The following is a 23770-nucleotide window of genomic DNA, read 5'->3' as shown; positions in this document are numbered from 1 at the left end:
GGAGTGGAGGAAAGGGGAAAACAGGGGATGGGCATTGAGGAGGGCACTTGTTGGGATGAGCCCTGGGTGTTGCATGTAAGTGATGAATCATGGGAATCAACCTCCAAAACCAAGAGCACATTGTATACACTGTATGTTAGCTAAATTGACAATAAATTATATTTTAAAAAAATATATAAAGACAAAAAGAAAACTCCTAAAAGGAATAAGAGAAAAGCAATTAGCTACATACAAGAACACCAGCATAAGACCATAAACTGAGTTTTCAAGAAAAACTTTTCAAGCCAAAAGAAGTTGCATGATACATTCAAAGCGCTGAAAGGAAAAAACCTACATCCAAGAATACTCTACCTGGCAAGGATATCATTCAGAATTAAAGGAAAGATAAAAAGTTCCCCAGGCAAAAGTTAAAGGAGTTCATCATCACTTAAAATTCTAAAGGGACTTCATTAAATGAAAAGAAAGAATCATTACTAGAAGCACAAAAATTATGAAAATAAAAGATCTCACTGGTAAAAGTAAACATACAGTAAATGAAGTAGATCACTTAAAAAGCTAGTATAAAGGTTAAAAGACAAAAACACTAAAATCCATTTTACCTACAATAATTCATTAAGGAATACACAAAATACAAAGATGTAAAATATGATATCATTTACATAAAACATGGAAGGGGAACTAAAAGGTAATCTTTTAGAATGTGTTTATACTTAAGTAACCATCACCTTAAAATAGTTACACATAAAATGTTATATATGAGCTTCATGATAACCACAAACCAAACCTACAACAGACATAAAAAAATTAAAGAGAAAGAAAAAAGCATATACTAAAAGTCATCAAATCAAAGGGAAGAGAGTAAAAGATAGGAACAGGGTAGAACTACAAAAATTACCAAAAAATAGTTAATAAAACAGCATTAACTACATACCTATAATTAACCCCTTCAAATGTAAATGGAATAAAATGATGTAATCAAGAGACAGGGCAACTGTGTATATAAAAAAGACCCATCTGGGGATGCCAGGGTGACTCGGTCCATTAAACATCTGACTCTTGATTATGGCTCAGGTCATGATCTCACAGTTCGTGGGAATGAGCCCTGTGTCAGGCTCTGTGCTGATAGCATAGAGCCTGCTTGGGATTCTCTCTCTACCCCCCCCCCCAAAATAAATAAACTTAAAAAAAATAAAAAAATAAAAAAGATCCATCTATATGTTGACTACAAGAGATTCACTTCAGATTTCAGAACACCTACAGACTGAAAGTAAATAAAGAGACAAAGATATTCTATGCAAATAGAAACAAAAAAATTTTTAAAAAGCTGTGGCAGCAATTATTTAGATCAAACAAAATAGACTTCAAAACAAAGACTGAAACAACACAGAAAGGCAATACCTAATGATAAAGCAACATATCTAGCAAGAAAATGTAACTATTTTAATTATCTATGTACCAAACATAGGAACACCTACATATATTAAGTATTTAGAGACATAAAAGGAGAAACTGACATTAGTACAGTTACAGCAGAAGTCTTTACCAGCTCACTTACACCACTGGATGAACCATTCAGCCAGAAACTCAGCAGCTAGTAGAAACACTGGCTTTGAACAACACAATAGATGAGACAGGCTTCACAGATATATACAGAACATTCCATCAAAACTCATGAGAATACAGTTTTCAAGGGTATTTAGAACACTGTCCAGGATAGATCACTTGTTAGGTCACAAAAAAACCCTCAGTAAATATAAGCAGACTGAGATCATATCAAGCATCTTTTCCAACCACAACACTATGAAACTAATGATCAATTATAAACCAAAAACTTGAAAAAACCCACAAATACATGGAGGCTAAAGAACATTGTACTAAACAACCAATGCATCAATAAAGATCAAACAATACATCAGAAAATACCCGAGTCAAATGAAAATGGAAACACAGCAGTTCAAAATATTTGGGACACAACAAAGTCAGTTGTAAAAGGAAGTTTATAGTGATACAAACCTACCTCAAGAAACAAAATAAAAGCTCAAATAAACAAATGTAACTTCACACCTAAAGGAAACACAAAAAGAAAAACAAAGCATAAAGTCAGTAAAAAGAAGGAAATAATGACAAGAGAGTGGAAAAAATTACTGAGTAAAGAAAAGATCAAACTAAGATCTGATTCTTTTCAAAGAATCAAGCAAATTGATAAATTTTAAGTCACACTATAAAAGAAAGAGAAAGGACTTAAAAAAATCAGAGATCAAAGACAAATTACAACCAACACCATAGAAATACAAAGGATAAGAGACTCCCACAAAAAATTAAACACCAACAAACTGGACAACCTAGAAGCAATGGATAAATTCCTAGAAACAATCTTTCAAGAATGACTCAGGAAGAAAAAAGAAAATCTGGACAGATTACCTGTAATGAAACCAAATGAGTAGCCAAAAACTCCTAACAAACCAAAATCCAGAATCAGATGGCTTCAGAGGTGAACTCCACTAAACCTCTTAAAAAGAGTTAATATCTGAGGCACCTGGGTGGCTCAGTTGGTTAAGTATCCCTGATTTCAGCTCAGGTCATGATATCTCACAGTTGATGGGTTGATTCCCACATTGGGCTCTGGGCTGACATCTCAGAGCCTGGAGTTTGCTTCAGATTCTGTGTGTCCCTCTCTCTCTGCCCCCTCCCCTGCTCCTTCTCTCTCTCCCTCTCTCTCACAAATAAATAAACATTAAAAAAAATTTAAACACTTAATACCTATCCTTCAGAAACTATTCCAAAATATTCAAATGGAAAAAATGTTTCTAAATTCATTCTCCAAGACCAGGATTACAAATATACCAAAAGCAGACAAAGACACTAAAGAAAATGGCAGGCCAATATCCTTGATGGAAATATATGCAAAAATCCTAAACAAAACATTAGCGAACTGAATAAAACAATATATTAAAGGCCCATTAACTATAATCAAGTGGAATTTATTTCATGGATGCAAGCATGGCTCAATATCTGCAATCTGCAATCAATCAACCCATGTAATAGACCACATTAACAAAATAAAACATAAACATAAAACAGTGTGCCTAGGTGGCTTAGTTGGTTGAGCGTCCAACTCTTGATTTCAACGCAGGTCATGATCCCAGGGTCATGGGATCAAGCACAGAGCCTGCTTAATTAAGATTCTCTCTCTCTCCCTCTTCTCCTCTCCCTGGCTCACCCTCCCCAAAAAAAAATAAATAAAAATAAAAAATAAAGGATAAAAATCCTATGATCATCTCAAGAGATGCAGAAATAGCATTTGGCAAAATTCAACATGCATTCATGATAAAAACTCTGAACAGGATATAGAAGAAACACATTTCAACATACTAAAGGCGATATACAACAAATTGGTTAACATCACAATGGTCAAACAGCTAAAAGCTTTTTCTTCAAGATCAGGAAATAGACAAAGATGTCCATGCTCACCATCTTTATTCATTATAGACTAGAAGTCCAAGTCACAGCAATCAGGCAAGAAAAAGAAAGAAAATTCACCCAAATTGGTAAGGATGGAGTTAAACTGTCAGTATCTGCAGATGACATGACACTATATATAAAAGATCCTAAAGACTCCACCAAGAAACTATTAGACCTAATAAACAAATTCAGTAAAATAGCAGGATAAAAAATTAATACGAAGAAATCTGTTATGTTTGTATATACTAATAAGTAACTAGCAAAAAGAAAAATTTGTAACTGCATCAAAAAGGACAAAATACCTAGGAATAAATTTAACTAAAGAGGTGAAAGACCTATACTCTGAAACTATTAAGATATTTTAAAGGAAACTGAAGACAACACAAATAAATGAAAAGTTATGCCATGCTCAATGACTGAAAGAAGTTAATACCGTTAAAATGTCTATACTACCCAAAGCAATACACAGATCCTACACAATCCCTACCAAAATACAAACAGCATTTTTTTACAGAACTAGAAGAAATAATCTCAAATTCAAATGGAACCACAAATGACCCCAAATAGTCAAAGAAACTTAAGAAAGAGGAACAAAGCTGGAGGTAACACACTTCCGGATTTCAAACTACATTACAAAGCTATAATAATCAAGGGAGATACAATAATCATTGTAATGGCACAAAAACAGACACATAGATCAATATAATAGAGTCCATTATAAACTCATATATATATGGTCAATTAATCTCTGACAAAGGAAGGAAGAATATACAACAGTGAAAAGACAGTCTTCAATAAATGATGCAGGGAAAACTGGGCAGCTACACATAAAAGAATAGAACTGGACCACTTTCTTATACCATATACAAAAATAAACTCAAAATGGAGTAAGGACCTAAATATAATACCTGAAAACATAAAACTCCTAAAAGAAAACACAGGCAGTAAACCTCTGAACAGTCTTATCAGTATTTTTTGGGTTCTACCTCCTCAAGAAAGGGCAACAAAGGTCATAATAAACAGCTGGGACTATACCAAACTAAAATTCATTTGCCCAGTGAAGCAAACCATCAATAAAACAAAAAGGTAACCCACCAAATAGGAGAAAATATTTGCAATCATAGTCCTTTGGATTAATGTCCAAAATACATAAAGAACTCATAAAATTCAACCCCCAATGAATAATCAGATTTTAAAATGGGGAGACGGGGGGCCAGGTGGCTCGGTTGAGTGTCCAACTCTTGGTTGAGTGTCCAATTCTTGATTTCAGCTCAGGTCGTGATCCCAGGGTCGTGGGAATGAGCCAAACATCAGCTCCATGCTGAATGGGGAGCCTGCCTGAGATTCTCTCTCTTCTCCTCTGCCCCCCTCCCCTGCTTGCACTCTCTCTCTCAAAATAATCAATCAATCAATATTTTAAAAATGGGCAGAGAACCTAAATAGAATTTTTCCTAATAATACATAAAGATGACCAAAAGACACATAAAAAGAGGATCAACATCACAAATCATCAGGGAAATGCAAATCAGAACCACAATGAGATATTACATCACACCAGTCAGAAGGGCGAGTATTAAAAAGACCAGAAATAAAAACTGCTGGCAAAAATGTGGAGAAAAGGAAACCCCTTTGCATTGTTAGTGAAAATACAAATTGGTGAGCCACTAAGGAAAACAATGTGGAGGTTCCTCAAAAGATTAATGATAGAAATATCTTATTATCCAATAATTCTACTTCTGGATATTTACCTGAAGAAAATGAAAATACTAATTTGAAAAGATATGTGCTTGCCTATGTTTACTGCAGCATTATTTACAATAGCCAAGACACAGAAGCAACCTAAACGTCCATCAAAAGATGAATGGATAAAGAAAAAAACGTGTGTATGTACACACGTGCAATAGAGTATTACTCAGCCATAAAAAAGAATGAAATTTTGCCATCAGCATGGTAAATGGATGGAAATCCATTATGACAGGGATAGACCTAGAGGGTATAATGTTATATGAAACAAGTCAGACAAGGAGAGATACCACATTTTCACATATACATGGACCCTAAAAAACTAATCAAATGAACAAAGAAAATAGAAATAGCCTCACAAATACAGAGAACTGATGGTTGCCAGAGGGGTGGAGGAAGGAAGTGGGGGAATGGGTGAAATAGGTGAAGGGGATTAATAGATAAAAATTTCCAGTTATAAAATAAGCCACAGGAATGTAAAGTACAGCATAGAAAATACAGTCAATAATACTGTAATAACTTTGTATAGGTGAGAGATGGGAACTATATTTATTGAGGTGAACAGTGCATAATGTATGTAAATGTGAAGCCATTATGTTGTTATACCTGAAACTAGTACAATATTATATGTCAACTACACTTCAATTTAAAAGAAGGGATTTCAAATTTAAGTATCATCCTTTCACCCCAGTTCCCTCTAGGCTTTCCACTTCATCTATATATATACACACACCCTGCAGGTAGCCAGTCAATATTCTTTTTTGCCTTTCCTCTGTTTCTTTTTGGTCAAAAGATACACGTTTATATTCCATTTTTCCCTTCCCAAGAAAGTTGCATTCTTTAGACACTCTTTGGCACTTTGTATTTCATCCTTAAAAATGTATCCTGAGAGTCTCCCTGCATCAGTCCAGAGATCTTCGTCATTCTTTTTGACAATTTACTTAGTCACTCTCCTATATATGAGCATTTAGGTTGTTTCCAATATTTTGAAAGGACAAATAATAATGTATTGAGTAACCCTGTGCATTTATTTTCTTAATTCTAGAGTTATATCTTCATGGCAAATTTACATTAGTAGGGTGGCTGGATAAAAAACAAATGTAGTTTTGATAGATATTGCCAAATCTCTTTCTATTAGAGATGTATCAATTTTTATTCCAGGAAGCAGTATAACAGTGACTGTTTTCTAACAGCCTAACCAAAATGTCATTGTAATTTTTAAAGTTACCAACCTGAGAGGTGAAAAATAACATCTCAGTGTAGATGTAATTTGCCATTCTCTTCTTTCATATGTTTTCAGATATACTTACTAAAATTTCATTAGTACTTGGGTATATTTCTGGATTTTTATTATATTCCACTGATGCGAAAACAGTGTGCTTTCTTTGTTAATCACAACAAGAAAAGATCTTCCTAGGAGCACCTGGGTTGCCCAGTCAGTTACGTATCTGACTCGATTTAGGTTTAGGTCATATCTCACAGTTTGAGGGATTGAGCCCCACACTAGGCTCTGCACTGACAGAGCAGAGCCTGCTTGAGATTCTCTCTTTCCCCTGCCTCTGCCTCTCCCTTGCTCATGCAAGTGTACACACACATGCTCTCACTCTCTCTCAAAAATAAACATTTAAGGAAGCACCTGGGTGGCTTAGTCGGTTAAGCATCTGACTCTTAGTTTAGGCTCAGGTCAAGATCTCACATTTTGTGAGTTCAAGCCCTATGTCAGGCTCCATGCTGACACTGCAGAGCCTGCTTGGGATTCTCTCTCCCTCTCTCTCTCCGTCCATTTCCTGCTCACACGCGTGCAAGCTCTCTCTCTCTCTCTCTCTCAAAATAAACTAAAAAAGGTTAAAAAATAAACATTTAGAAATGAGAAAAGATTGTTCTGTGACTCATACCAAAATATTTTAAAATCCATTTTTTAAGATGCCTTTTCAGAAACTAAGAGGACACCAGAAAAGAAAATTGGCAAAGGACAGAAACAGAAAATTCAAAGAAAAAGTAATAGAAATAGCTCTCAAGCCTCACTCAGATGAGAAATACAAGTTAAAACCATCCATATAAAAAATTAGCCAAGATCAACAACCTAATTAAAAGGCTCAAATTATAAAACCACAGATCTTCCTTCAGGGGTTACATCCTGATAAACTCATCATATGTAAGTTGAAACTATTGTTAAGTCAATAATGTACTTACTATATCCAAACCACCAAATATCACAGCCTACCTTAAATGTGCTCAGAACACTTCATTAGCCTACAGACGGGCAAAATCACCTAAGACAAAGCCTATTTTATAATATAGTGTTGAATTTCCCATGTAATTTATTGAATACTGTACAGAAAGTGAAAAGCAGAATGATTGTAGAGGTAAAGAATGGCTGTAAGTGTATTGGTTGTTTACCCTCATTATTGTGGGGCTAACTGGGAGGTGTGGGTCACTGTTTCTGCCCAGGATCAGGAGAGAGTATCCTATCATGTATCTCTAAGGCAAGAAAAAGGTCAAAATTAAAAATTAAAAGTACAGTTTCTATTAAATACATATTATTTTACACCATCATAAAGTTAAAAAATCATAAGTTGAACCATAATAAGTTGGGGACTGTCTGTATTTGAAAAATATATAGGGATAAATCTTCATGCCCTTTTATTTAGCAATGGACTCTTAGATTTGACATTACAAGCATGAGTAAAAATAAATAATAGATAAAATGAACTAAATTAAAATTTAAATGTTTTAAGTATGAAAGGACAGCCTTCAGAAAGTGAAAAGACAAGCTACAGAATGGGAAGGAAATTGTTCCAAGTTATATATCCGATAAGGGTTTAGTATTCACAATATATACAGAACTCTTACAATGCACAACAAAAAAGAAACCATCTAAGTTAGAAATGAACACAGGGCTTGAAAACACATTTCTTTAAAGAAGACATATAATGGCCAAAAAGCACATGAAAATATGTTCAAGATCATTGATGAGATACCAATGAGATACCACGTCACACCCACTGGGACAGTTAAAATTTAAAAATTAGAAAATACCAAGAGTTGGCGAGGAAGTAGAGAAAAGGGAATCCTAGTACACTCCTGGTGGGAATGTAAACTAGTGCAGCCACTAAGGAAAACAGTATGGAGAGGATGTGAAGAAATAAGAGTTTTCATACATTTTTTTGAGGAATATAAAATGTTGTAGATGCTGTAGAAAATAATTTGATGGTTCCTTAAAAAGAAAAAGCAGAATCACCATATGATCTGGCAACCCCCAAGTACTCAAACAGAATTTGTTCATAAATCTTTATAGGAGTAGTATTCATAATAGCCAAATGGTAGAAATAACCCAAATGTCCACTAACAGATAAATTAAAAAACTGTGATCTACACTACCAAGTTATTCAGCCATAAAAAGGAATGAATTATAGATACATGCGACTACCTCGATAAACCTCAAAGGCATTATGGCTAAGTGAAAGAAATCAGACACAAAAGGTCATATATTGGACAACTACTTTAATATAAAATGACCCAAACAGTCAAATCTACAGGAACAGAAAGCAGATTAGTATTTGCCAAGCATTAAAGGAGGGAGGACAGACGAATGGGGAATGATTACTTAATGAATATGAAGTATCCTCCTGCAATACTAGAGAGTGATGAAAAAGTTGCAATACTAGAGAGAAGTGATGAAAAAGTTGCAATACTAGAGAGAAGTAGTTCAACACTGTAAACATGCTAAAAGCTACTGAACTGTACAATTTAAAATGGTTAATTGTGGTGCCCCCAAGTGTCTCAGTTGGTTAAGCGTCTGACTCTTGGTTTTGGCTCAGGTCATGATCCCACAGTTGAGGAGTTCTACCCCTGCATCAGGCTCTGTGCTGATTGCAGAGCCTGCTTGGGATTCTCTATCTCTCCTTCTTTCTCTGCCTCTCTCTCTCAAAATAAGTAAATAAGCTTAAAATTTTTTTTTCATTAAATGGTTAATTATAAGAATAAAAATAAAACTAGATAGATCAACAAAATGGTTGATTGTATATTAAGTGAATTTCAACTCAATTAAAAAAAATCACACTGGTACATCATTTTTCAATCATTTATAAGACCAACTCCAAAATTTGATAAGAACGCTTTGTTGAAAAAACTGAAAAGAAACAAACATTCTCATGTATTACTAATGAGAATAAAAATGGGTACAATCCTAGAGCAGCAGTTTGGCAATATTGAACAAAATTTACAAATATATTTTCCCACAGACATCCTTCCACAAAGAGCAAATAAGGTATACACAACATAACTCATTACAGTACTCTCTGTAATAGAAGAAGACTACAAATAATGAAAGGGCCTGTTAACACAAGACCAGTTAAACTAAATTATCATACATAAAAGGAGTGCTATGATCCTGGATTGAAAAAGCTCCCAATATACCACTATCCTTTGTGTAAGAGTAGTGGGGAAGGAAAGAATATATATTCCTACTTACATGTATGGAAATTAGATAAATAATGCAGACAGACAGGCAGACAGATGATATACAACAAAATAGTTAAAAGCAGTTAACTCTGGAGTAGATGGGAAGGCAGGAAATGGTAAAGACTTTTTGCTTCATATCTTTTAAAACTTTTTGGTTTTTTGATTCCTGGGAATTACAAAAGGAAAAAATTCAGAGACTACCAACTGTTTTAAAACCAAAACCGAAACCAGCGTGCCTGGGTGCCTCAGTCAGTTAATCGACCACTTCTTCATTTCAGCTCAGGTCATGATCTTGCATGGTGGGACTCAGCCCCACATCTGGCTCTGTGCTGAGCATGGAGCCTGCTTGGGATTCTCTCTCTTCCTCTCTCTCTGCCCCTCTCCCACCCATGCTGTCTTGATCTCTCAAAATAAATAAATTTTTAAATCAAAACACAATCCAACAGAACACTTACAGAGATTAGATAGTTCACTTAAAGTATGTCACTCGTGCTTTGACTTACCAATTTTAAGACTGCAAAATTAACAGTCTTTTCCCTCCCAACAGCATAATCTCCTGCCACTCTTCATCAACTTCAATGCTCTAAGATTCAGGTTCAAACTCTATGTCCAAGAGAGTACCCTGCTTTCTTGTCTTGAGGCATTTATACCCAATCTGTTAACTTTGGCCTTTCTTGGCCCTCTTAACTTTCTTTTACACAGTCTCAGTCTCACCACAGAGATTTTCCTCTAAGATGCACTTTTCTTACAAATACTCCCACATTCACACATACATAGAGATACAAAGCCTAGGCTAGATCAGAAGCCCTTCCTTGGTATTCCCACAGTATCCTGTCCTTAGGGACACAGACTCCAGATTGAGACAAGCCTGACTCCGAAACTTGAGTTTGGCACTTAAACTAACTGTATGATGTCCAAAAATTTCTATAAAATCATATCTGCCTGATAGAACTGTTAACCAATATGTTAAATGAGTTAATGTATGTAAAGCACAGAGCATGACACATTAAATTGTCATTAAATAGTAACCAGTGTTATTACTCTTTAGGTGGCACTGAGCACTTTATACTAACTACTGGAATAATTTCCCTCTTTGCTCCTTATAATAAAGCCTCCTTTGAAAACTATACATACTCTAATACTGACTGGGGCAGAGACTATCTTCATAACATTAGGTATATTCTGGAACAGTGCTTAGTACAAGATAGAGGTGTTCTGTAAATATTTGATAAACAACTTGTGTCAATACTGTGAGTGACAAACAAAAATAAGAAAGTCTTCAAGAAATCAACTGAATCAGTGATCTCAATAAAAGATCACTGTACTTTCTGCACTGGAAAGCAAAGAAAGCTGATTCCCAATCCCCCCTCTCATGTAACACAGCATCATCTGTTAGGATTTATCTATTCTTGAGAAGAAAAATATCAGTTATCTATTAATACGATAAAAATAAAATTACATTTTATTTTAAAAAACTATCTATAGATATCAAACAGATGATAAACTTAAGAAACCAGATTCTGGTGCTTATGTTACCTTAAGCAAATTATTTAAGGTCCACATACTTAATCTATGCAATGAGGACCAATATACATACTGACAAGAAAAAAAATAATGAATACTAGGAACTACCAAAATTCCTAATATGAAGCACAAACAGAAATACTATCAATCAGTAAATATTAATTATAAAAATTTATGATATAAAAAGTCAATTCAAATTCTTCAAATGAATTTTAGATTTCCTTGAAAATGTCATAAAATTTTATAGATCCGTTCTTTCGTAGCAAAACTGAACCAAAAAAAATGAAACAGTTTTAAATAACCATAATTTTCTTTATGAGAAAAAGATCAGCACATTGTACTAGGATGGATTATATATAATGAATGAAAGGTGAAATAATTTGACACTGCTGGACTGACAGACTCAATGTACATTATTTATTCCATCATTATGTACCTCGACATCCTGAACACTGGATAAAAAAGTTGATCAAATCCAGAAGTGCGATGTCCCTGTCTTGTTTATATGATTCAATCCAGTCATCCACCACAGACTGTAGGAAAAAAATACATAAAAATGAAAACTCAAAAAAATTTGTATTACAACCAATAAATTTTTTAAAGTTTGTGATTTTATCTGTGTGTGGTCTATTTAAAATACTTACCTGAAATCATTTCTCTGTAGCCAAATAAAAGTAAAGATTCCTTTATTTTTCAAGAAAATTAAAAGATGAGTTACTAGGTTTCAAAAACTTGTTTAAACTGGAACACAATACAAAACTGACTAGTTCAATAATTATTAAGCAACTACAGATACCAATATTCAAACCACATTGTGAAAATACAAAAGCTAAACTAAATACACTTACACATAGAAACTGTTCATATATCAAAAAACCTATTTCATTAGTAGTGCATAAAAAGAATACACACCTTATATAAAATGCATTTTTGTCAGGAATGAAAAAATGAGTTAATATTAGGAAATCAAATAATTCAATTATAAAGGAGAAAAAATTAAATGAAATTACTAGATCTCAAAATGGTATCTGACAAATAAGTACAGCCAAGCTTAATAAACAACTTCCAGAAAAAGTAAAGTTAGATGAAATATATACAAACAAGATACAAAGACTAAAATATATTTATTGTTGAAATGCTCAAGACATTTCAACTCAAAATGGAACAAGTCAAGGATGTATCCTTAATTATTTGACACAGGTTTTAAGTTTTTCGTAAAACCAAAAATTAGTTAAATGATAAAGAGAATTCTCCCTTTCCAAAAGTTGAAAAAAATACCTAATAGTCTCTAGTAAAGGGACTCAAAAGATTCATACCAGAAAAAAATTGATTAAGACAGATGACAAAAGATAAATGTGCAAAATAACTTTTAGATATTGCAAACGTATAAGAAACATAAATGGATGAGCAATCTGTTCACACCTAATTATAAATTCAAGAAAGGTATGTTGATGAGGAAAATTATAAAAACTAGAGGATATAGAAAATCACCTAAATAAGTTTTATGTATTGAGTTAAAATTAAAAAAACGCTTCGAGTTCTATCAATAAAGTCTTTCCAGACTGTTAGCCAATTTAATGTGATTCCATGCAGCCTACTTGTAGGCTACATTGTTTGAGGTTTGTTTGGGTGGAGGAAGGATATTACAGAAAACGTATGAAAATAATTTTTAAATACTTTTAAAATCAATTTTTACTTTTGTATGTAAGTACAGTTATACACAGTAAGATATAGGAAACTTAAGTTACACCTTGATGAAATTTTACAAATATATACACATCTGTGTAATCATAACCAGTATGAAAATATAAAACCTTTCCAAAACTGAAATGGCTCCCTAATGCTCTCTTCTAATCAGTAACCATTCTAAGCCCAGAGGGTTTAACCACTATTCCTTAACAGTGGACATGTTTTTGAAACTCATATAAATAGTATTATCTTTTATGTCTGACTTCTTTCAGTCAAAGTTGTATCAGCTGTTATGTGTACCACTACTTCCTTTTTTTGAATTTCCAGATAGCATCTGATTATTTAACATACCACAATTTATTACCCATTGAACTGGTAAAAGACATGACTGCTCTTTCCATTTTAAAGCTATCATGAATAAAATTGCTGTAAATATGACTGTACACATATTTTGATGGACATCAACCATTGTTTCTGTTGTATATATACCCAGTAGCCAAACTATTAATACATGGAACACATGTATGTAGATAGTTAATAGACAATGCCAATGTTCTAAAACAGGTGTATTAAATTATACATCCACCAACAATCTATGAGACCTACCAATGTATGAGACTGGGTGTTCCACATCCTCATCAATACTATGTATTATCAGTCCTATTAATTTAACCATTCTGATTGAGCACATACCTTCTTTAACAACCTCTTCTAGTGAAGAGCAACCATATTCCCTTCTTCCATGTGAAAAGAGAGAACTTTTTAAAACTGCTCATGAACACTATGTATCTCTATTTCTTCACATTGATGTCTGGGAGGATTTACTTTAAAAGTAAACAGAAAATTAGAAAGAATACATGGTTGTAGAAGAGGGTTAAAAAAAACAACAACAAAAGAAAGGATATCATAGTATCTGTTGAAAGTTAAGCTCGGCAGAATAATGTGTCAAGGACATGATTGACTAAGAATGGTGGTGAAGACAAAGAATGGATAAAGCAGGTCAAGTGATTTTTAAATTGATGACCCAAGCAGAAATGCTTTCTGAACAAAGTAAGGAAGTATGGCACAAAGCTAAAGAGGAACCATTTCTCCACTTCTACATGGGGCCCAGCATTGTGAAAACACTCTGAAGATGGTGAGTACATTTTCTTCAATTCCCAAAGTGAAAGTGTCAATTTATAATCCCACCAGTTATATGTGAGGAGCCCAGAAACATTCTGAATAAAACTAGTGAACAGGGAATTGCATAAATATCAAAATTTAACACAAAGACACTGAAAACAATATAGACTGAAAATAACACAGAACTAGAAAAGTAATGTAAGAAAATAGAGTGCAGAAATAAATCCAGGTATATTATATATAGAACTTAAGCTGTGACAAAGGGGATACTTAAGTTTTTGAGGGAAAAGGTGGTAAATTTAATAAATGATTCTTGTGTAATTGGTTATTCATCTTAAAGGACAAAAATTATACCTTTTAAAAGAGTGGGGTGGAGACAAAATAATCTAAAGAACTGAACTCCAGAGAGATAAATCCTTCTTGGATTGGCAGACACTGGTGATTGTTAGAGGCACTGCCAAGTATGGGCATAGGTGAGTGGATTATACAGTATTTCATAATATATAAGGCCTTGGGCTGTGAGACAGGATAAAACAGAAAACTTATATAAGGCACATCAAAATTAAATTACGGGGATCTTCAATAGAGAAAAATTTTTAAGTAGCCATAGGGTAAGGATAAGGGGACCAAAGGATAAGAATATGGTACACATCTCATCAAAAAGAATGAAAGCCAGGGGATTAAGGAAAGACATATTTAAAGTGCTGAAAGAAAAAAAACTGCCCATCAGTTGGCAAAAAAACCTAGCTTCCTTCCCTATGATCCCACAAAGATCAACAACTGGACAGCAATACACAAACAGTCCCAGGAGACCACTAGAGTCCACACAGAATGTTTTAACAATAAGTTAAAATAATCACAGAAGAGAAGGAAGGCAACTTCATCTTGCCTGCACAATCCCATCCCCCAACCTAACACAGTTCACAATGCTCAGAAGAAATTTCCCAGCCACCTGAGTGGCTCAGTCGGTTAAGCGTCCAACTTCAGCTTAGATCATGATCTCATGGCTCATGAGTTCAAGCCTCACATCAGATTCTGTGCTGACAGCTCAGAGCCTGGAGCCTGCTTCAGATTCTTGCCTCACTCTCTCATAGATGTACTGAGCCAGCTAGGAACAATGAATGAAAGTAGAAGCTATTAATAGCAGACAAGCACCAGGAGCCATCATGGTTCACAGAGACCTGCTCTGCAGACAAACTCAGTATATTTCACAAGTGACAAAGCCAAAGGCTAGCACAGCCACTGTGGACTCCCACAGATATTGCCAGCTTCCCACCCTTGGGTAGTTTTGTTAGCTGAAACCAGCTGCATGAGTCCTTTTCTAAAACCTTCTCCTGCCACCACCAGATCTGTACCACAGCCATGCAGGATTTCTATGGCTGCATTAAGTATAAGAAGCCAGTCACCTAAGTCCTTCCTCAGCCACACAGGAGCCAAGGGGCTGCACATGCAGCCAACTTGAGCTTCTACAGCTAGATGAGTATAAGACACCAGCCTAGTGCACCCCCCATCTCTGAACACTGTTGCCCATGCTCAGAGCTAGCCCCTCTAGCTGTGCACTGCTGTCCTAACACCCATCACTGACCTGCACTGCAGCATGCATGCACAAGGTGGGGGAAATATACAGCCACTGGTGAATATACAGAAAGCCATGAAACCCTGCAGCTCATATCAGGTCCTGCCTTCTGTCACTGTCCAGTACCACCTTGCCCACCTGTACCTAGCTCCTCCAGGCTGCATATCTATAATCCCTCACTCAAGCTCCCTTCCATGGTCTCCACTGCAGAGTGCATGCCTGGAGGGAGAGTGTGCAACCACAGGAGGGGCATTGTCAACCAGGGCCTCCACAGTTGCCAGGGAACCCATAACTGGCTTTAGGCCTTGCTACCTGCACTGATACTCACCACTAAAACTGTGTCTGAGACAGGTCTCCTCCACCATATAGATACCTGAAGCTGCCCACCACAGCTCAGTGTGTGCACACCACTGGCTCTGGCTACCACCACTGCTTGCTTTGGTCCCTAGCTACCAAACCTGGAAGTGTTGCTTAGGACCCCAACAGCTCTCACAGGCACTGCAGATCTTTCACAGTGCTCACCAAAGATCAATCGGTTCAATGCAGAGGAACCTGGTGGCCTGAGCATGAAAGACATCATGCCTTCCTGAACCCAGTGCCACCATACGCCACATTTCTCACCCTACAACACTAGACCCAGGGTCAGTGCATGATTAAGTGTGCCTTCACACAAAGGTGAAAGGTTCCCCATATGGAAATCCCTCTTTCATCTGGAAGAGGTAACTGCTTCTTCAAATACATAGACATGAAAACATGATTCTTCATGATTATGAAGAATCAGGGAAGTATGTCTCCACCAAAGGAATACCGTATACCTCTAGTAACTGGCCCAAAAAAATGCATATCCAGAAAATGCTGAATAAAGAACTCAAAACAGTTTCTCATGCTCACTGCTGCAGCACATACACTAAAATTGGAACGATACAGAAAAGATTAGCATGGCCCTTGTGCAAGGATGACATGCAAACTCATAACACGTTCCATATTAAAAAAAAATTCTATAGCTAGTCAGAAAGCTACAAGAGAACACAGATAAGCAATTAATAATATCAGAAAAAAAATATAATAACAAAATGAGAAGTTCAACAAAGAAAGAAAACGTAAGAAAGCACAGAACAGAAATTCTAGACCCGAAGAATACAATGACTATAATGAAGAATTCAACAGACAGTTTCAACAGTGAGCTTGAAGAAGCTAAAGGGAAAAATCAGTAAGCTATAACGCAGATCAAGTAGAATTATCTAAATGCAGGAGCAAAGAGAACAGTGAAAAGGAATGAAGGAAGCTTATGGGAATTATGGCATACTGACAAAAGAAATAACATATGCATCACTGGAGTCCCAAAGAGAAATGAGAGAAGGAAAATGTAGAAAGCTGGTTTTAAAAAATAATGGGTCAAATTATTTTTTAAGTTCTCTTTTGATTTCTTTTTGACACATCTGATTGTTCAATAGCATGTTGTTTAATCTCCACATATTTATGAATTTTCCAGTTTTCTTTGTGTAACTAATTTCTAGTAATTCACACTACTGTGGACATAAAATATATAACTTGGTATAATTTTGATTCTTATTAAGACTTGTTTTCTGGACTAACATATGATCTTGGAAAACAGTTCTACGTGACTTGAGAAGAATGTGTATTCTGTTCTTTCAGACATAATGTCCTGCAAATCTGTTAGGACCATTTGGTCTAACCTGTCATTTAAGGTTTCCTTATTGATTTTCTGCATAAATGATTTGTGAATTGATATAAGTGGAGTATTAAAGCCCCCGCTAATACTGTATTGCTGAACATTTCTCCCTTTAGGTTTCTTAATATTTTCTTTACATCTTTAGGTGTTTCTATGTTGGGGCACAAATATTTACAAATGCTGTATCTTCTTACTGGATTAACTCCTTCATCATTATGTAACATGACTCAATGTCTCTTATTATAATCTTTATTATAAAATCCATTTTGACAGGGATAGTTATAGCTAATCCACCTTTCTTTTAGTTTCCATTAGCATGGGATACCTTTTTCCATCCCTTTGATTTGTGGCCCTGTGTGTCCTTGTATCTAAGGTAAGTCTCTTATAGCAACAAGTAGATGGGTCTTTTTTTTTTTTTTAAATCCATTCAGCCACTCCTTGTCTTTTGATTGGCAAATTTATCATTTACATTTAAAGTAATTACTGATAAGTATGGGCTAATTGCATTTTGTTAGTGGTTTTCTAGCTATCTTTGTAGTTCTTCTCTATTCCTTTCTTCTTCCCTTGAGACACAGGAAAATGGAAAGGTAACACCAAAATGTATGGGATGCAACAAAAGCAGTTCTAAGAGGGAAGTTCTCAGTGATAAATACTTACACCAAGAAACAAGAAAAACCTCAAATAAGCAAACTAACTTTACACCTAAAGGAACTAGAAAAAAAAAAAAAAAAAGAACAAATAAAGCCCAAAGTTAGAAGAAAGGAAATAACAAAGATTAGAGCTCAAATAAAGACTAAAAAGATAACACAAAAGATCAATGAAACTAAGAGCTGCTTCTCTGAAAAGATAAACAAAATTGACAAACCTTTAGTTACTCATCTAGAAGAAAAGGAAGATGACTCAAAATCAGAAATAAAAGGAGATGTTATAACTGATACCATAGAAATAAAAGGATTGTAAGATATTACTATGAACAATTATATGCTAACAAATTGAACAACCTGGAAGAAATGGATAAATTCTTAGGAAAGAAACCTCCCAGATAGAACCATGATCTAACAGATAATCTGAACAGACCACTTACTAGTAAAGGAGACTGAATAAGTAATCAAAAGCATCCTAAAAAACTGGTCCAGGACCAGTCAGCTTCACTGGTGAATTCTAGCAAACATTCAAAGAAGAATTAATATAAATCATTTCTAAGAGAAGAGGAGGGAACTTTTCCAAACTTACTTATAAGGTGAACATTACCCTGATACCAAAACATGACAATAATGTCAAAAGAAAATAAAATTACAGGCCAATATCCCTCAATCCCTCATGAACATAGATACAAACTGACTAAGAAAATATGAGCAAACTTAATTTAACAATATATCAAAAATATCATACACAATGATTAAGTCGAGTTTATTTCAGGGATGCAAAGATGGTTGAACATTCACAAATTGTCAATGTGGTATACCATATGAACAAAATGAAGAATGGAAATCCTATGATTTTCTCAACAGATGCAGAAAAAGCATTTGAAAAAATTCAACATCCATTTATAATAAAAACTATCAACAAAGCAGGACAAAGGAAATGTACCTCAACATAATAAAAGCCATATATGACAAGCCCACAGCTAATAACATACTAAATGGTAAAAAGATGAAAGCTTTTCCTCTAAGATCATGAACAAGACAAGGATGCCCACTATCATCACTTTTATTCAATACAGTATGGGAGGTCCTAGCCAGACCAATTAGGCAAGAAAAAGAAGTAAAAGGCATACAAATCAGTAAGGAAGAAAGAAGTAAAACTTTCACTATTTGCAGATAATATATACAGAAAACCTTAAAGACTGCATCAGAAAATTGTTAAAACTAATAAACTCAGTAAGGTTGTAGTATATAAAATCAATATGCAAAAATCTGTTGGTTTTATACACTAATAATGAACAATCAGAAAAAGAAATTAAGACAATAATCCCATTTATAATTACATCAAAAATAAAATATGTATAAAAAAATAATGGCAAAGAACTTCTCAAACATGGTAGAGATCTGGACATCCAAGTTCATGAAGCTAAAAATTCATTTCAAAATTTCAACTGAAAAGTCTTCTCCAAGTCACATAATAATAAAAGTGTCTAAAACTGTAGAGAGAGAAGTTTAAAATAGCAAGAGAAAAAAGTAATTATCTCATAAAACAAAACCCCAATAAGGCTATCAGCTGATTTCTCAGCAGATATCTTACAGGCCAGGAGAAACTATAATGATATATTCAAAGTGCTAACAAGAAACTGTCAACCAAGAATACTTTACCTAACAAAACTGTCCTTCAAAACTGAAGGTGAAATAAAGCCCTTTCCTAAACAAAAGTTGAAAGAATTCATCACCACTAAACCTGTATTACAAGAAATGCTGAAAAGAGATCTCCGAGCTGAAACAAAAGGACACTAATTAGTAACATGAAAACGTGTGGCAATATACAACACACTATAAAGGTAAGGAGATAGTTAGATTCAAACCCAATATTGTAATAGGATAGAGTGTTGACTATTTTAGTATAAAGATTAAAGGACAAAATATTAAAAATAGCTATAGTTTTAAATTTAATGAATACACATAAAAATGCAAATGTGACATCAAAAACAAACATAAAACAGAGGGATCTTGTGGAGATATCTGCACTCTAATGTACACCGCACCATTTTTCACAGTGGCCAAAATATGTAAACAACCTAAGTGCCCATCAACAGATGAATGAATAAGGAAAATGTGGTATCTAAACAACAATAAACAAAAACAAACAAAAAACAAAAATGGAAAATGTGGTTATCTATACACTGGAATACTTTTCAGCCAAGACAAAGAAGGAAATCCTGTCACTTGTGACAACCCAGATGAACCTTCAAGTCATAATGCTAAGTGAAATAAGTCACAGAGAGAAAAATATACACTGTCTGATATCACTTATTCCATAGGAATCTAAAAAAAAAGCCAAACAGAAAAACAGACATAGAGTGGTGGTTACAAAGGACTGGGAAATAGAGAAAATGGGAAGGAATCAGTCAAAGGGTACAAACTTCCAATTAGAAGATTAACAAGTTCGGAGGCAACATAGAGAATGGTGATTATAGCTAGTAATACTGTATTCTATAATCTTAAATGTTCTCACCACAAAAAAATAACTGGAAATAATACAAGGGAATGGGGTGTTAGCTAAACTATAGTAGTAATCTTTTGTAATATACAAATATGTCAAGTCACAATGTACGTCAATTGTATCTCAATAAAGTAAGGAAAAAAGGAAAAAATGCAGAATTTTTTACCTAGCAAAAAATATCTTTCAAATAAAAGCAAAATAAAACCTTCTCAGACTAACAAAACTAAAAACCAAGCAAATAGACTGAACATTCCCTCTAAAAAACAGAGACCACCCAGACTGTATAAAATGACCTAATCACATATATCTACAAGACACACTTTAAATATAGAAACACAGACAGGTTATACTGAAAGAATGAAAAAATATATATCCTGCAAACTTTAACTATAAAAAAGCTGTTACAACCATTTTTATATCAAAGTAGAAACCAAGACAAGGAGTAGTATAAGTATTAAAAGACAGATTTTATAATAATAAAGTGGTAAATTCATCATGATGATATAACAGCTCTGAAGTTTTATACACCAAATAAAAAGATTCTTAAAATACATAAAACAAAAACTGAACTTAAAAGAAATATGCAAATTCATAATCATGTTTCATATTTTAAATATATCTCTCAGTAACTGTTAGAATGAACATAAAAATAGTAAATACATAGAAGATTTGAAAAGCACTAATAATATATCTATAAAACACAACACGAACAATTGTAGAATACATATTGTCTTTAAATACATTTTTGAACACTTACCAAAAGACCAAAGAGCAAGTCACTATGAGTTTTTAAGGACTAAAAAAATACAGAGCACATACTTTGACCATAATGGATTTAAGTAAGACATCAGTCTTACTGATGTCACAGTAAGAACACATCTAAAATATCCTCAAATGTTTGGTAATTAAAAAATGTTTTGAGCTGAATGATAATGAAACACATTATCAAAATTTGTAGAATGCAGCTAGAACAATGCTTAGTGGGAAATAGACAGCTTCAAATACTTACAAAAGAGAGGTCTAATTCAATGATTTAAGCTTCCACCTTAAGAAACTATTACATTTTCTTATATAAGTTGTCCTCACTTAGGGAGTAGGGAAAGATAAGCAGTATAATTTCAAGATTCTCAGGAAGAATACTTCATTTTCTTCTTTTCTAGATAATCTCTACGTAGACCCAACATGGAGCTGGAACTTACAACCCTGAGATCAAGAGTCCCATGCTCCCCATTCCCCATGTCCCTCCTCTGAAAAAAAAATTTTTAAAAAGGAGTCACATGCTCTACCAGCTGAGTCAGCCAGACACCCCACAATAATATACCTACAGTCTCTCAAAGAGAAGATCTAGACAGGATATCTATATTACGAGTTATAGCTACACAATCATTCCAGCACCCAAGCTGACAGATGCTCTGTTATTCTCTATAAGAGGCTTCCAAGGTTGACCCTGAGAAATCAGTATCTAGCTGATGGAAAACAAAAACACAGAAAAGCATGGCAAATGTTTATAATTCAGGCTTAGAAGTCATACATATCACATTGGGTAATACTTCATTGGCAAGAACTTGTTAACTAGCCACACTGCAAAGGAAGGGGAGTGGAGACACTGAGTCTCCATTTGCCAATACCCTCCTTGAACTTATTCCACTATGAAAAGGGAAAAATAAAACTTTGGTAAGTGGACAGTAACGTCTGCCAAAAGCTGCCCCTCTGGCTACAAATATTCATATGCAGGCTTCTTCCTTCACAGAAAAAATACTTGCATGAATACTGTAGTACTATTTACTGGAGCAAAACAGCTTAGCAATCTATCTATAAAGGAATGTTTCACTAATTTATGATATATACATACAGTAAAATGAAATATAACTATTAATACAAATGAGCTATACCTATGTTAGCACTAATTCCATAAAAGGTTGTTTATGACATACTAAGTGAAAAAAGAAATATGTATGATTCTACATTTAAAATAACATCACATACACATACATATAAAGTAACATGGAAAAAGGTATGAAAAAATTCAAAGTGTGACACTGATAGGCTTGCCCTCACTTCATTCCAAAACGTTCAAGTCTGAGACTTTACTATAAAGAAAATCTCTAAGAACTTAGCCACATATTCTCATGAAAACCATAAGCAGCATTTGAATCACAGATTACAGTAAAATGAGAAAAATAATTACATTTGCTGTAACAGTTTTCTCATATTCTATTAGAGGAGAGTATAATAAATAATTTTAGGCAGTTAGAAAAATAACATTCTAAAAACTGGGAAAGAACTAAAGAGAAAACAAAAACAAACCAGGGTTTCAAAGAGAAAATACAAATATGTGGCACAGAATAAGTCAATGTTGTAGTTAAAAATGAGTTTTAAATTTTCTTCTAAGGTTTTAATAAGCTAAACCTAAAGGAAAGCTCAATCAATTCAATCTGGATCTCTACACAGTACAGTGAGTACATATTCTTCAAACTCTAGTAGATAAATGTAGTTCTTTCAACAGGCTATTTGATAAGACCTTGGTTAAGCAGACAAGGACACAAAGAATTAGTATTCTATACTCTTGCTTAAGAGTAAATTCATTTGCTTTGGAGAAACAAAAGCAGATGGCACAGATAACATGCTACATTGTAAACTAAAGGCCCTAACTAGAAATCTTAAATAAATAACTGTATAATAATTACTATTTCAATAATTTTTTTCCATGTAGCTTTTAGCAATATGGAGTACATGCTTTCCATAAATGTAAATGTAAATACTGCACAGGCAAACTACAGTTATTACTCCAGGAGACTAGACTGTTATTTTACCCTCAGGTATAAGCTAAAATGTTCTGGTTTTCAGAGCTCTCCAAGGACTGTTTTTTTCCTGTTGTTGACTCTTTTTTGTTTTGGTTTTTTGTTGTTGTTGTTTTGGTTTTTTAAGTTAACACTTCAAGGGAAAAACGGATTGATCCTCCACATGTAACGCTATTTCTTTCATTCCCACTCCTTTTCCTCCCATATTAACTAACTGCAGTTTCTGGCCAATGTGATCCCATCACTGCCTTTCTACTTAACTATATTATTGCATAAATTAAGAAAAATTTGATTTTAAGCTCAGGTAAATGCTGTGATCCTTGAAGTGGCAGGACAGATTTTATTCCATAGTTAGGAAGGGAATCATAGGTTACAACAGCATTTCAATACCATTTTTCAGACAAATAAACATAATGTCCCATACACAGCAAATTTCATACTTCCACTTGATACTAGTTCTGTCTTTTGTTTTATAGTATCTGATTTGAAACAGAAAGACATTATCAACAAGTATACTTTTCACTTTAATTTGGTAACCTACCT

General features: G+C 34.2%; 1 protein-coding gene and 1 non-coding gene across 4 annotated transcripts in view; one reads left to right on the top strand and one right to left on the bottom strand.

Moving 5' to 3' along the window:
• The window catches only part of STAG1 (stromal antigen 1), a 410325-nt gene that overhangs the window by 218969 nt on the left and 167586 nt on the right, over window positions 1-23770 (bottom strand). For all 3 annotated transcript variants that reach the window (XM_023260539.2, XM_045036401.1, XM_019810669.2), the window contains one exon: window positions 11630-11726. In XM_023260539.2, coding sequence (XP_023116307.1) covers window positions 11630-11726 — 97 coding nt within the window. The remainder of the gene's footprint in view (window positions 1-11629; window positions 11727-23770) is intronic.
• Window positions 16464-16570, top strand: LOC111556386. The gene has a single exon (XR_002735871.2). It is a non-coding gene; the product is annotated as a U6 spliceosomal RNA (small nuclear RNA).

This window comes from Felis catus, chromosome C2, assembly GCF_018350175.1.
Source record: "Felis catus isolate Fca126 chromosome C2, F.catus_Fca126_mat1.0, whole genome shotgun sequence".
Classification (NCBI taxonomy): domain Eukaryota; kingdom Metazoa; phylum Chordata; class Mammalia; order Carnivora; family Felidae; genus Felis; species Felis catus.
This window is presented reverse-complemented; position numbering and strand designations above follow the sequence as displayed.